Below are 12,386 nucleotides of genomic sequence, written 5' to 3'. Positions count from 1 at the left end.
TCAACTTCTCTATGACTCGTTTTGATTGTATTGTTTTCTAGTAACTGCACATTTGTTGTTTTCAGTCTCGCAATGTTGTTTCCATCGCCACCGAAGCAAGTATCTAGAAAAGGGCATAAGGTGATTTGCTCACTTTGTTTGCTAGCAGCTTTTATCCCTAAGTGTTAAAATCACTCACGATGTGGCTTGAGTCTGCTTTGCTTTGTTCTCTTTTAAGTGACGGATGCTTGAATCAAATGTAATTTTCTTCCTTTTTATATATGATTTAATTTATATAAGTCTTTAGTTATAATTTTTACTAAATTTCTAATATTTCTGAAATATTTTATATTATTTTTTAGTGATGTTATAATATTAATAATATCCTTTGAGAAAAACAAATGGCTCTATATACCTTCTTGGTGTGAAGCAACTCTAAAAATTTGTGTAATGTAACCAAAATAAATAAAAACTAGAGAAGGAATCCAATCTAATCCAAGCAATACAGAGGGCACCATCAAGTCTAAGTTTATAAAACAAACAAGCAGAGAAATAGGAAGAAAGAATCATCATATATCATCATCATCACCTATTCGGTTCAGAGACAAAACTAATAGAGAGGATCAATTGAAGAGAGAGAGTGAAAGGCGAAGACAAGGGTACAAGTAAGGTCGGGACTTTTGTTTTCAATCTTGTCTTGGGGTGTGAGCTCTTTACCATTACTCACTTGCATCTACAGTGCGTGCAAATATGGAACTTCACAACGTAACATGCACGTAAAAAAAACCCACACTGCTGCTAAATCTTTTATCATCTACCACAAGCCAAAAAAAAAGTTTGACACCAGCAAAACAAATGGGAGAGTGAAACAGACGCTCATCAAGGAGAGGATGATACAGGAAACAATGGGGAGGTTTTTATTGGGAAACTAAAATCCCAAATCTGAACGCATTAATAAAAAAGCCTGAGGTGATTTTTTTTCGGAAACTCATATAAAACAAAACCAAAAAATAAATCACCTCTATCTATCCTACCCTCCATTAAAGATCCTTCCCCAAGGATTTTCCATTTTTCATTCTTCTTTCTCCCACTTACCTGTCTCTTTCTTTCATCCCCCTTTTTTTCTGTTCTTAGAAAAAAGAAAATGCAGAGCTTCAAAGCTGCAGCACCTCATACTACCCCAGACATGTTTTGCCACTCTTCTTTTTTTCTTAGGTATATTTACTTGCCCTTCACCTTAAGGCATCGTTTTGGTATACAAGTCTCAATGGTTACACTTTTGTTTATGCATGTAAAAGAGAAAACAAAGACTTTTTCCCTAACTCTTTGCGGTGTCTTCCGTTTTTTGTTTGTGTTTTGAGTTGAAAAACAGGGGGGACGACGATTTTAATCCCGCTAAAGCTTTTCATCACGATGATTCTGTTGACTTAAGCTCAGGTATTCTCTTTTTATCTAAAAATGCATGCTTTTATGTATATATATATATATATATATATTCTTTACTGCTCTTTGCTACTTTAAGCTTTCCTAACTACCTTTTTCTGTTTATAAAATTTTCTTGTAGGCTCCATTTTTAGTTTAAAATCCAGTAATGTTGATGTTGTTGGCAATAGCTTGCACTATGACGCCTTCAACACGGTACTCAAACCAATCTTTCTCTTTGTACATATTTCTGTATAGTGCTGATGTTGTATGCAAATGTTTTTGCTTTGCTGCAGGGAATCAGGGCAGCAGAGATAGTTTCAAGTGGGACGGGGTGTTTGGATACAGGGCAGTTCATGTATCAGAAAGGGACAACGTTGGGGAATGGGCATATTGAAAACTGGGGTGACTCTGGCCTTGCTGATAATAGCCAACAGACTGACACTTCTACTGATGTTGACACTGATGATAAAAACCAGGTTTTGTCTCTCTGTTTCTTCAATGTTCAACTGCTAAAGATCATGTTTTGTTCTAAAAGTTTTGCTAAAGGTGTAGTAGTAGAAACTCATGGTACTTCTTGATAACTAGGAATTAATGGGGATAATTATTAGTTCATAATTGGTAATGGTCTTGCAGCTTCAACATGGAGCTATTATAACCGTGGATCAGTCCAAGTTAAAAACTGGTGATCAAAAGGTTGTAACATTATTTAAGTTGTGGTGGGGTTTAGTTTCAATTTTCGAAAGCTAACTGAGTTGCCTTTTTGCTTACAGACACTTCAGCGGCTGGCTCAAAATCGAGAAGCTGCAAGGAAGAGTAGATTGAGAAAGAAAGTAACGTGTTTATTGCTGGTTATAATGTTTTTTTTTTCTTTTTAGCTCTTTGTTTCTCTGTGGTGGATAAATGGGATTTTAGGGGTCTGAGTGATTAGGCCTTAAGTTGTGAAGTATGGAATTTAAGTACATGTTCACTTTATCGTGAATCAACCTTTTGAGTGTTAAGGATTAGTCATTATAGTGGTCAGTATGGAAGAACAAATTGAGGTTGTATCCATGTAATGGAAAGGTAGGATGCATGGCATTGGGTTTTAGCATGATGGATATATCATCTGTTGCGCCTTAATGGAATGTTGCTGACAATAGTTGTACAAGGTATTGGAATAAAACTTGAGTGACCTTTTAGGTGTAGTTGATTTACCTTTTTCTTAAAGTGTTTAATTCCACACCTCAAATAAAATATGGAAGTGGTACACCCCAGTGTCTTAAGTCCTCAGGTGAATATTAAACCAGATGCATCTGGTTGGATCGTTTATAGAGTTTTGTTTTTGGATAGGCATACGTCCAGCAGCTTGAGAGCAGTCGACTTAGGCTTACACAACTAGAGCAAGAGCTTCAAAAAGCACGACAGCAGGTATGCGGAGTAGTTCATTTTATTATGTTTTTATTGATCCGACCCCATAGGTCAAAAGGCATTTTAATTGGTGTATAAACCAAAGCTATCTTTGTGTCTAATTACCTTCATGTTTTAATGTAGGGTATTTTTATTGTGTCTGGACTTTCCGGTGGCCACGGCCTTTCTGTTAGTGGAAATGGTGAGGAAGTTTTCGACACTGTTCATGGTGTTTAACTAGTTTCTTCTTTTTTCGTTCTTTCCTCTATAAGCTATCCCGTAAGATTTTTAGTTCATGGTAACTGCAAACGCACTAGCCACCAATGGCGGTACCAGTTGTATGTGGTAATGCTTTTCAACGCTTTAAACTTGTGATCTCAAGCATTGCCTACCATCTGCATGCTCATATATTCAGTGATGAAGTTAATCATGTTGCATGGAGGACCATATTCCCTGCATTGTAGTAAATTATGTAGTAGATTAGAGTATCGTGCAGTATAATGGGACCATTAGAGATAAAAGCAATAGCTTATAAAACATATTGTAGAGATGATTTCCTTACATGGTTCAATGGTTATACTTTCAGCAGCCCTGGCCTTTGACATGGACTATGCTCACTGGCTCAATGAGCATCAACGGCTGATTAATGACCTAAGATCAGGTCTTAATTCTCATCTAGGAGACAGTGAATTGCGAATTCTTGTTGAGAGTGTGATGGCACATTATGATGAAGTTTTCAAGCTAAAAAGCATTGGTGTAAAGGCAGATGCATTTCATATGCTTTCTGGCATGTGGAAAACACCTGCAGAGAGGTGTTTTATGTGGTTGGGCGGATTCCGTTCCTCCGAACTTCTCAAGGTGTTTTACTCTTTCGATATTTTTCTCATTCTATTATCTTTCTTTTGAAGTATCCGTTTTGTGTGACAGCTCTTTGATTTTGATACTTTAGATACTTGGAAACCACCTTGAGCCTTTGACAGACCAACAATTAATGGGCATATGTAATCTACAGCAATCCTCCCAACAAGCTGAAGATGCCTTATCACAAGGAATGGAAGCTTTGCAACAAGCTCTGGTAGACACTCTTTCATCTGCATGTTTGGGTCCTACTGCCTCCGGGAATGTTGCAGATTACATGAGCCAGATGGCTATTGCAATGAGCAAGCTTGCTACTTTGGAGAACTTCCTTCACCAGGCTGACCTATTGAGACACCAAACTCTGCAGCAAATGCATCGGATTTTAACCACTCGCCAAGCAGCCCGAGCCCTGCTAGTTTTTAGTGATTACAACTCACGCCTTCGGGCACTTAGCTCTTTATGGTTAGCTAGACCCAGAAACTAATGATAATTCTTTCATTCCATGAAGCTTTTGTTGATTTCATTAATGCTTTTTGCACATATTGATGTGGTTCTGCCATATATTGCACCTTCTTTCACAACCCATTGAAGGTGATGGGATGGCCATGTAGAAACATGATGGTTATGCTATGGTTGTAATTTCATTTACTAAAGTGAGAAAATTTTCCAATATTGGCCTATAGAGTTGGCATTATTCTAAATAGCGCTGTATGTTAGGTAGGACACTTTAATGCTTGAAAGTATTTAACAACATATTATTATTAACATTTAGATCTTTGAAAGTAACCGACAAAGCTTAAGATGTATATTCTCCTGTCTGGTTCATGATTGTTTGGTTGTGGCCTGTGTTTTTTCTCTTGCGCATTCTTGAAGGCCTCCGCCATCTTCTGGAATTGTTGATGTGGGGGATGAACACTCCAGTACCACTTCTATTGCTATTATCATTTCTCCATAGATTTGAAAGCCAAGTTGGAGCTGAGTTCGTTTTCTCGCCGGCACACCAACTGAAATAACTTGCATGTCTTAAGCGACATAGATTAGCAGCCCCCCTGGTTGGTGGGGGGTTGTTAGTTTCAGTTTGTTGATAATCGTCGTCGTCTTCAGCTGTTAAAAGTAGAATCTGTCTTCTAATTTCAGCATAGAAGCCATCGTCTTCATAGTCCATGTCCATGTCCATGGGAAAAAGAGAAGTTCTGAGTAAGGTGGAAATTAAGGCTTGAAGAGCAAGTGGCGTGGTTGGACAATTTATAGGAGAATCTGGAGAAGAAGTAACATTGTTTAGGGTCAATGTTTCAGGTCCAAAAAAACCTTGATGACTTTAAGTGTTTCCAAATGGATCTTTGAATGTCCCACTTTTTGTATGTTAGTTCATGTTTGTCTCTTAATTGCATTTATTTAATACAAACCCCTTCGAGAACTGGTTTGTGAAGCCAAGTGGATTAGAAAGAATGATTCAGACCTTGTATTTACACTCCACTTTCAAAACCATTGAATCATGACTAAGAAAATGATTTGAGTTCATGGAATCTGATCAAGGATTTTTCCAAAAATATTAAATAAATTTAAAATTTTACCTAAATAACGAAAACTTTATGATTCAATATGGGTCCCCAATACAAAATTTTTCACCTTGAATCTCAAAACTTGATAATTTCATCATCCGAAACAGTTGATAAGGCCATGTTTTCTCTCCTCTTGCCATGCCATGATTGATAACATTCTTTTTTTCTTTTATGATAATTTAATTTATTATACTAAATAATTTTAATTAAATGAATTTATATTTTTAAAAAGAAAACCGTCTGAATTAAGAGGAAAACAATAATTAAGGGTATCAAATAACAACTTCTTGACTTGACTGCTATGACGGATACCGTATCAGTCGAGTGGTTAAACCATAAAAATATGAATATTTGCCTATTTGGTACGTAAAGTTGATCAACCAACCCCCCTTTGAAATATTTTTTGGGATTCTCTGGTTTCTTCATTTCCCATGACCATGAGCTAGTACCCATTTTTTCAGCCCAATCCCTTTTACAACAATAGGATTGCTTGTTTATGAACAAAAATAAATAAATAAAAACACCTCCAATAAAGTGGTCTGGCCTAGCTTGACATGGTGACCTGATCGATTGACTGAAGTCCTTGGACTGCAAAATAACGGACATCAACATCTGGGTCCTCGCTCAGCTCTACCAAGCATGGACGTATTGTCTTCTCCACCACCTATTGCAACAATTCATTACAAAATTATCAAGAAGGCAGAGCCAAAAGCAATCGAAATAAAAAATTGGAATACTTACAGACTGATCAACTACTGAAATCAGAGACTGCAAAACCTTCGCAACATTAAACTTAATATTGGGAACCCTGCAGAGAGCAAACAGTTAAAGACATCACTAATTGGGGAATACTATATACATAATACACCTTCATTATCAACTTTTTGCTAACCAACCTGTCTTTTGATGCATTGACAACAACTGGCAACAGTTTAGAACATGTTATTTCTGAGCCCATAACAGGACCAAGGAGAGAAATGGCACGAAGAAGGGTCATCCGATGAAGATAGTGTGAATCATTAGCTATCTCTAGTACCTGTGCAGATAACACCCCCAACTTTCACATTAAACAAAACTGTCAAACCCAATGAGAAAAGGTGCAGATTAGCAGGGCAGCTTTCATGAAACCATTCTGCATAAAATTTTATTTTTTGGCCATAAGGATGCTAATAAAACAGATCACAGACTGAAGGACTAGGACAGACATCAGTTTAAATTTCAGATTACACTTCTTATTTGCTTTCAGTAGTAAAAGTAAACATGACTTTTTTGCTTTTACTTCTTGCTTTTTGGGTGAAGAAGATCAATTGTCAATATTATTGGACAGACCTGTGGAATAATATGCTGCATCGCCCAATCTGGGCCGAATTCTTCAGCAAGATGCTTTAAATTTTTAGCAGCTGCATCTCGAATAGAGTAAACCTGTAATAATTACAATGCACAATAGTGCTTAAGATAGAAATCATACCATTGTTTGGAATCAGGGTATAATAATTAACAACCCAATGAGAAAAGCATTCACATATTAAATAGAGTTCTCAGTTTGTATGTTACTCCCTCCTAGCTGCCCTTAAATATGTTCCTCTTCCAATTTACCACAAGACTTGAAATGCTGGTTATATAACCACTTTCTTGGAAATTGTGCTTTTTCAAACTAAACAAAACTTAGAAAGGAAAGAATATTTCATGAGAAAGTCAACAATATATTCAATTATTTGAAATTTTCCTTTCCCGTCTTAAAGCCATCAAAAGTAATATAACTAGAGAATCTCGTCCTGGATCTTTATTCAATGCATAGTTCCCCAAAACTATAAGTCTACTCATGAAAGAAATATTAGATATACAGAAAGGTTTTAAGGAAATAACTAGAAAATGTGAAAAACTATAAGAGAAAGATAAAGAGTACAGAAATATGGCAACATGCAAAGAAAACATTTTTGGGCAATGACTAATAACATGCGTTCCATGCGAGATAGGAGAAAGACACAAACCTTATCCTGCAACCATTGCATGCAAAGGCCACCAAGTTTATCATCAAAAAACCCAACCCCTAACTGATTTGCCAATAATGGTATATACTCAATTATTGCAAGTCGAACCCTCCAATGCCTATCCTCAGCGAGCTCAACAATGGCTGGTAGTAAGGATTGGGACAATAGATCAATCCCAATAACCTGCCAGTAAGAGTTAATTTAGAAAACCTGAAAGCTGCTTGAGAGAATGCAGTTACTTTCAATCATAAAGGTTACACCTAGGATGCACTAAAAGCATGTACACTAGTAAATAGAGAGTTGTATTAAAACTTGAATCTATTCATTATTAGTAACCACTCCTGAGAACCTGCTGCCATTCAGCTTCAACTGGTTTATATGGTTAATAAAAATTGAAATTTCAAGCAAAAGCAAAGCAATTGAGGTAGCAAAAGATAAGCAGATCAGCACAGACAGAAAACAGCACTGAAGCTTTAAGTTGCAGCTAACCTGATTCACTTGATCAAGTTTGCTAATTATGTTGAGCCGCACATCAGGGAATTCATCCTTCAAAAGGGAGAGAAATATTGGAAGAAGCTGCTCGATTGTTGCATCCTGCAAGGACCATGAAATGGAGTTCAATAAACCCATAAAAGCAATTTAATCCAGAATCTTGATGCATCCAGCACAACATTGAGAAATCTATTTAAGACAACCACAAGTAAAGAATACAAATAAAAAGACATTATATCCAAACTCACTTGCTAGGAGAAATTTACATTGGTAAAATCAATCATTTCTAGCTTGTATTTACTAGTCATAAATTACCAGCCAAAAAAAAAAAAATTACTTTCTATGATACTTCTTTATCGAGGAATTACTCTATAATACATTATCAGCGTTAAAAAACCTTAATTTCTACGATCTTCCTTATTGAGGAATTACTCTATAATACATTACCAGCATAAAAAACCCTTACGGTCTATGATACTTCCTCATCAAGGAATTACTCTATGCTCATACCTTCCCAAGGACAGGAGCCATTCCCATCACAACTGAAGCCAAAGCAGCACGGACATGCTGGGAGGAATCCAATGACAGTTCCTGTAAAAGGTATTTGTAAATTGCAATGCATTGAAATGAGAAGATGGCCAATGTATTTAACATAACATGAAACACAGAGCACTTATTCTCCAATAAGATATTTCCATAGAGGATCGGAAGCTTCTTATTATAACTGTATGTACCTTAACACATGGAAGAATGTGTTGGATTGCAAGTTCTGGACTCAAAATTTGACAAAATTTAGTTACTTTTCCTGCAGCTGCAATGCGAACTTCAGCCTCATTATCACGAAGTAACCGCACATATGCAGGAAGCAAATCAGTCCTGAAAACACAATCAACATGTATAAGAAGTCACCAAAAAAACTCCACCTTAGGTTAGCAGGACTGATAATGGCACAGGGGCAAAATTCCATCTATATCACATAGTATATTTTATTAGCAGCTCTGCAATAAATAAATACCTAATAGGCTCTGGTCCCAGAGCTTCACAAAGTTCATATAATTGATTTGCAACCATATAACGCACACGCCAAGATTTATCCTGTTAGTTACAAGAAATAGAGCAAATATAAGAGCACGTAGAATCCACAAAACTGTTTTGACGATAAAGTTTCCTAAAATCATCACAGAATCTTTTATATGCAAAAGAAAACTCAGGAAACTCAATAGCATTTGCACCCCCATACCCTTCTGGTCGCTTAAAAGAGTTTATTAGATCATGAAAATAGATCAAAACAGCAGTATAACTACACTATAAATATTGCCATGCAACAGAATAAAGTCTTCTGGTCACTTCCTGAGGACTGACTTCCAAAAGTCAACCTCCATATCATGTAACCACAGCTTCATGCACTTTTAATATGATACCCAATAGATCATACAGCATTAAAAGAATTATTAAATTATTAGTAGAAGAAATACAAATAACCTGCTACAAAAGCATGTGGCAACAGTAAACATAAGGTTATCAACAGTTTTAACTTTTCCATAAGACATGGCACACAAGATTATATAAAAAGAAAAGGACAATAAAATTTGTAAAACTCACACAAAATTAAATTTAAATGAGACAAATAGTGAAATTCACATTAAGTGTCTACACATATACCTGGGAGAAATTAACAATTACAGGGAGAATGCGTGCAGCACAATCCTGGGGCTCTAACAACTTTCCAAGAGCAGCACATCCCTCAACAGCCAATAATCGAACTGTATCTTGATCTGATACACAAATTTATAGAAGTTTCTTGTGTGAACTCATGAAAAATAAATGTAAGATACATAAAAACTAAATGAATAAATATACAAGTTCAGCTACTAATGCTTTTACTATAGCCATTAAAAAACACTAATAATATCAGTTTTATCAGGAATCTATCATTGCAACACTCCAGCATGATAAATCTATGATTCTGAGGCTAGACCCTGCCTGCAAAGCTATCAGGTTTCCTCCCCTATGTCCATATCCCACAAATCGCTTGCAGGTTGAAGCAGTCTTGGGAGGATGATTAACCTTTTATTTGTTGCTAAGTTTACATCCATCAATATTCTACATGGCACACTTATTATAATTTGATGCAAAGAAAAAAAAGAAAGCCCTGCATCAACATTTGATAACAAGTCAAGCAAGACTGCTAGCCTATTACCAAGTAATTAACAAACTAGTCAAGTACATTCAATATGGAAAACAAAAATCAATTTTGTTTTTGAGCAAGATGGCCTAAAGAATACTTGACAAAACCCCAGTAAGGAAACGAAGTCAATCACTAAAAATCAGGCGGCAGTAGAGGAAGCACAGAACCAGCATCCACGTGTGGAAAGATAAATAATGTAAGCTAAAAACTACAGAGATTTTCCTCAACCAAGCATGTCTAAACCATTCAAATTACCATCTTGCGTAAGATCCTCAAACATTTGCATGATGTCAGCCTTCAAGTGAGCAGATTCAACTGTTCCAGCAAATTTCCACAGATTTGACGCAGCAGACCTTCTTACCATGGGCATGTCATCTTGACATAGTTGACCGTATATAGACCGTAATTCTGTTTTCAACGTCTCAGGGGCACTTGGATAAGCAATGTGAAACAGCCCACAGGCTGAAACTCGAGCTGTAAACCATTCTCCAGCAGCCAGCCTCTGAAAATTTAAAAATTGGAACCATAAAGGATGGCAGCCAAGAGTAGTTTGCATAAAAAATAGAATGGTGCCAAACTAGAATGGCTCAAAGAAATACACATAATCCATGTAGGATTTGATTACAGGTAATGTCTAAGTGGGAGTAACTCCAGTCCATCAAATGAGTCTATTTTCTTATTTTCTTTTTCACTATTATCCACTATGGCCATATTAGCTGCAGATGGGTCTCCGGTGATATTGTTAAGTGTTAATTATTACGTATTAACAGTTAAGTGATTTTATGTTTTAAGCATGTTTGGTTATGTAAGTGAACTATAACTGGAAATGATATTTTAAAGCGACAATGTGAAAGTTTTCAGTATGGAAGGACCAGCTTTTTACTTTGAGGGAGAATGCATTTAGACAGAACCATTTTGAAAACTTTTAATAATAAAACAAGCTACCTTTACTATTATTTAAATTCCATTCTTTTATTGTTTTCATTGTCCTTCACATAAAAAATGTTTCACAAATAGTTGAAAGTTGAAAGGGTTTCAAAATTCATTGTCTCCAGTTACCATAGCTTGCTTAACTAAATCAGAAACTCAATTTCAAACCTACACCGAATAGTTTCTTGGCACACAGCTTAAGCAACAAAAAAGCTTTTTTTTTTTTCAATGTAAATTAAGCACTTAATAATCCTTATTGAGAGTTTTATAGTAAACAGAAACTAAACCTCACTAAACAGTAGGAAAATACAGCAATGAAATAAATAACACCAAATCAAGATATGAAAAGTCTAACCTTAACTAAAGGAGTAAACCGCTCAATCAAATCATTCTCCCTCATCTGAGATCCAATTTTGCATAATGACTCAACAGCTTTGTCCCTTACACAGGTTTCCTCAACAGTGCAAAGGGTTTCCAAAGGCGTCAGCAAAACATGGGCATGCTCAACACCCCCGACATAGGGAACAAACACTCCCAGCTCCTCAGCCATTGCAAGAAGCACCTCATCGTCATCATCATTGTTTTCACTGAGAAATGGAATTAATTCCGACCTGGTTCGATCTTCCCCGAGAGCACGTGCAATTGTCGAAAGCCTACGGATCGAGTTTAAACGAAGTTGGATATCGTCATTTTTTAGCTCATCTATCAGGACAGCTATTGGATACAGTGGTGCTTCAACCGTAGACATCGTGTTCCAATGCCTGGCAGCTTCAACTGACTAGTTTAAATCTGAAAAAGTTCACACTAGACCATTTCAAATAAAAATTAAATCTTTTGTCCTTAAATCTCATTATTCAATTAATACTTACAAGTAATTAAAACAGATAAAATTAGATGAACAGATCAGTCCCAGACAAAAAATAATAATTCAAATCCACAAAGTTTCAAAGAAATTTTGGATGTAGAAATTAAAAATGGAAATGGAACTATAAATTTGGAAAATGAAAATGGCAGGCACTGTAAGATCGGAAGGTGACATAACTCCAAATTAGTAACAAAATAATCAATAAATTTTTTTTTGTTAAAAAAGAGAGCTGAAAATGTCAGAGAAGAGCGATAAAAATGAGAAATGGGAAGTGGGGAGTGATTAATCTTACCGATCTCGACGCCTTCCCGCCGGCTGTCTCTCTCTCAAAAAAAGAAAAGAAATATTTTCGATTTTCGTCTCTACTTAACTTGATGGTTTTAGTGGGTATATTTGGATTCATAAAATTTCCGTACTTTTTTGGGCTAATTAATTACTAGGCCCTGAACTTTCTTTCTTTACAAAAACGTCTAAAGCCGAACAGAAGAGGAATATGGCCCAATGTTTCCTTTAGAAGCTTCACAAAATAATTTACCACTTTACCCTTGATTTGACATTTAATTTTTTATTTTTATTTTTAGAAATTCAATTATTCTATTTTTATATTGAAGTTTAATTATTAGTATTATTAAATTATTTTATTAAATTTATTGATATAATATTTTAAAATAAAAAATATTCACTTGAAAAATAACATTGTAATGGACTCA

The 12,386-nt window shown here is 35.8% G+C and overlaps 2 protein-coding genes across 3 annotated transcripts; one reads left to right on the top strand and one right to left on the bottom strand.

Moving 5' to 3' along the window:
• The first annotated feature begins 585 nt into the window (after positions 1-585).
• LOC108461460 (transcription factor TGA2.3-like) lies at positions 586-5,065 on the top strand. The gene is made up of 10 exons (XM_017761312.2): positions 586-1,194; positions 1,352-1,416; positions 1,544-1,617; positions 1,698-1,880; positions 2,038-2,097; positions 2,175-2,234; positions 2,734-2,811; positions 2,935-2,992; positions 3,377-3,648; positions 3,740-5,065. The coding sequence occupies exons 1-10, from the start codon at positions 1,124-1,126 to the stop codon at positions 4,130-4,132; spliced, it is 1,314 nt and encodes a 437-aa protein (XP_017616801.2). The 5' UTR covers positions 586-1,123; the 3' UTR covers positions 4,133-5,065.
• Positions 5,066-5,425: 360 nt separating this feature from the next.
• Positions 5,426-12,109, bottom strand: LOC108464346 (serine/threonine-protein phosphatase 2A 65 kDa regulatory subunit A beta isoform). 2 transcript variants are annotated; one of them, XM_017764609.2, is made up of 13 exons: positions 11,969-12,109; positions 11,167-11,600; positions 10,137-10,383; positions 9,356-9,468; positions 8,709-8,788; positions 8,428-8,569; positions 8,204-8,284; positions 7,691-7,795; positions 7,202-7,384; positions 6,540-6,632; positions 6,107-6,246; positions 5,952-6,018; positions 5,426-5,874 (listed from the first exon to the last, which is right to left on the bottom strand). In XM_017764609.2, exons 2-13 carry the CDS (start codon positions 11,557-11,559, stop codon positions 5,755-5,757), a joined length of 1,764 nt encoding a protein of 587 aa, XP_017620098.1. In that variant the 5' UTR covers positions 11,560-11,600; positions 11,969-12,109; the 3' UTR covers positions 5,426-5,754. The 2 variants fall into 2 exon arrangements, with proteins under 2 accessions (XP_017620098.1, XP_017620097.1); XM_017764608.2 differs by having other exon boundaries at positions 11,167-11,615; positions 11,969-12,107.
• Between the last annotated feature and the right edge of the window lie 277 nt (positions 12,110-12,386).

Source organism: Gossypium arboreum, chromosome 13 (assembly GCF_025698485.1).
Source record: "Gossypium arboreum isolate Shixiya-1 chromosome 13, ASM2569848v2, whole genome shotgun sequence".
NCBI lineage: Eukaryota > Viridiplantae > Streptophyta > Magnoliopsida > Malvales > Malvaceae > Gossypium > Gossypium arboreum.
The sequence above is the reverse complement of the archived record's forward strand: the minus strand, read 5'-3'. Positions and strand labels throughout refer to the sequence as shown.

Bases quoted from the DNA above. Each gene is read 5' to 3' on its own strand.
- LOC108461460 (XM_017761312.2), top strand. From the start codon at position 1,124: ATGCAGAGCTTCAAAGCTGCAGCACCTCATACTACCCCAGACATGTTT. The intron at 1,417-1,543 runs GTATTCTCTTTT...ATTTTCTTGTAG, and splicing joins TTCTGTTGACTTAAGCTCAG to GCTCCATTTTTAGTTTAAAA. The intron at 1,618-1,697 runs GTACTCAAACCA...GCTTTGCTGCAG, and splicing joins ACTATGACGCCTTCAACACG to GGAATCAGGGCAGCAGAGAT.
- LOC108464346 (XM_017764609.2), bottom strand. From the start codon at position 11,559: ATGTCTACGGTTGAAGCACCACTGTATCCAATAGCTGTCCTGATAGAT. The intron at 10,384-11,166 runs GTTAGACTTTTC...TTAAATTTTCAG, and splicing joins GGTTTACTCCTTTAGTTAAG to AGGCTGGCTGCTGGAGAATG. The intron at 6,633-7,201 runs GTTTGTGTCTTT...TAATTATTACAG, and splicing joins TGCAATGGTTGCAGGATAAG to GTTTACTCTATTCGAGATGC.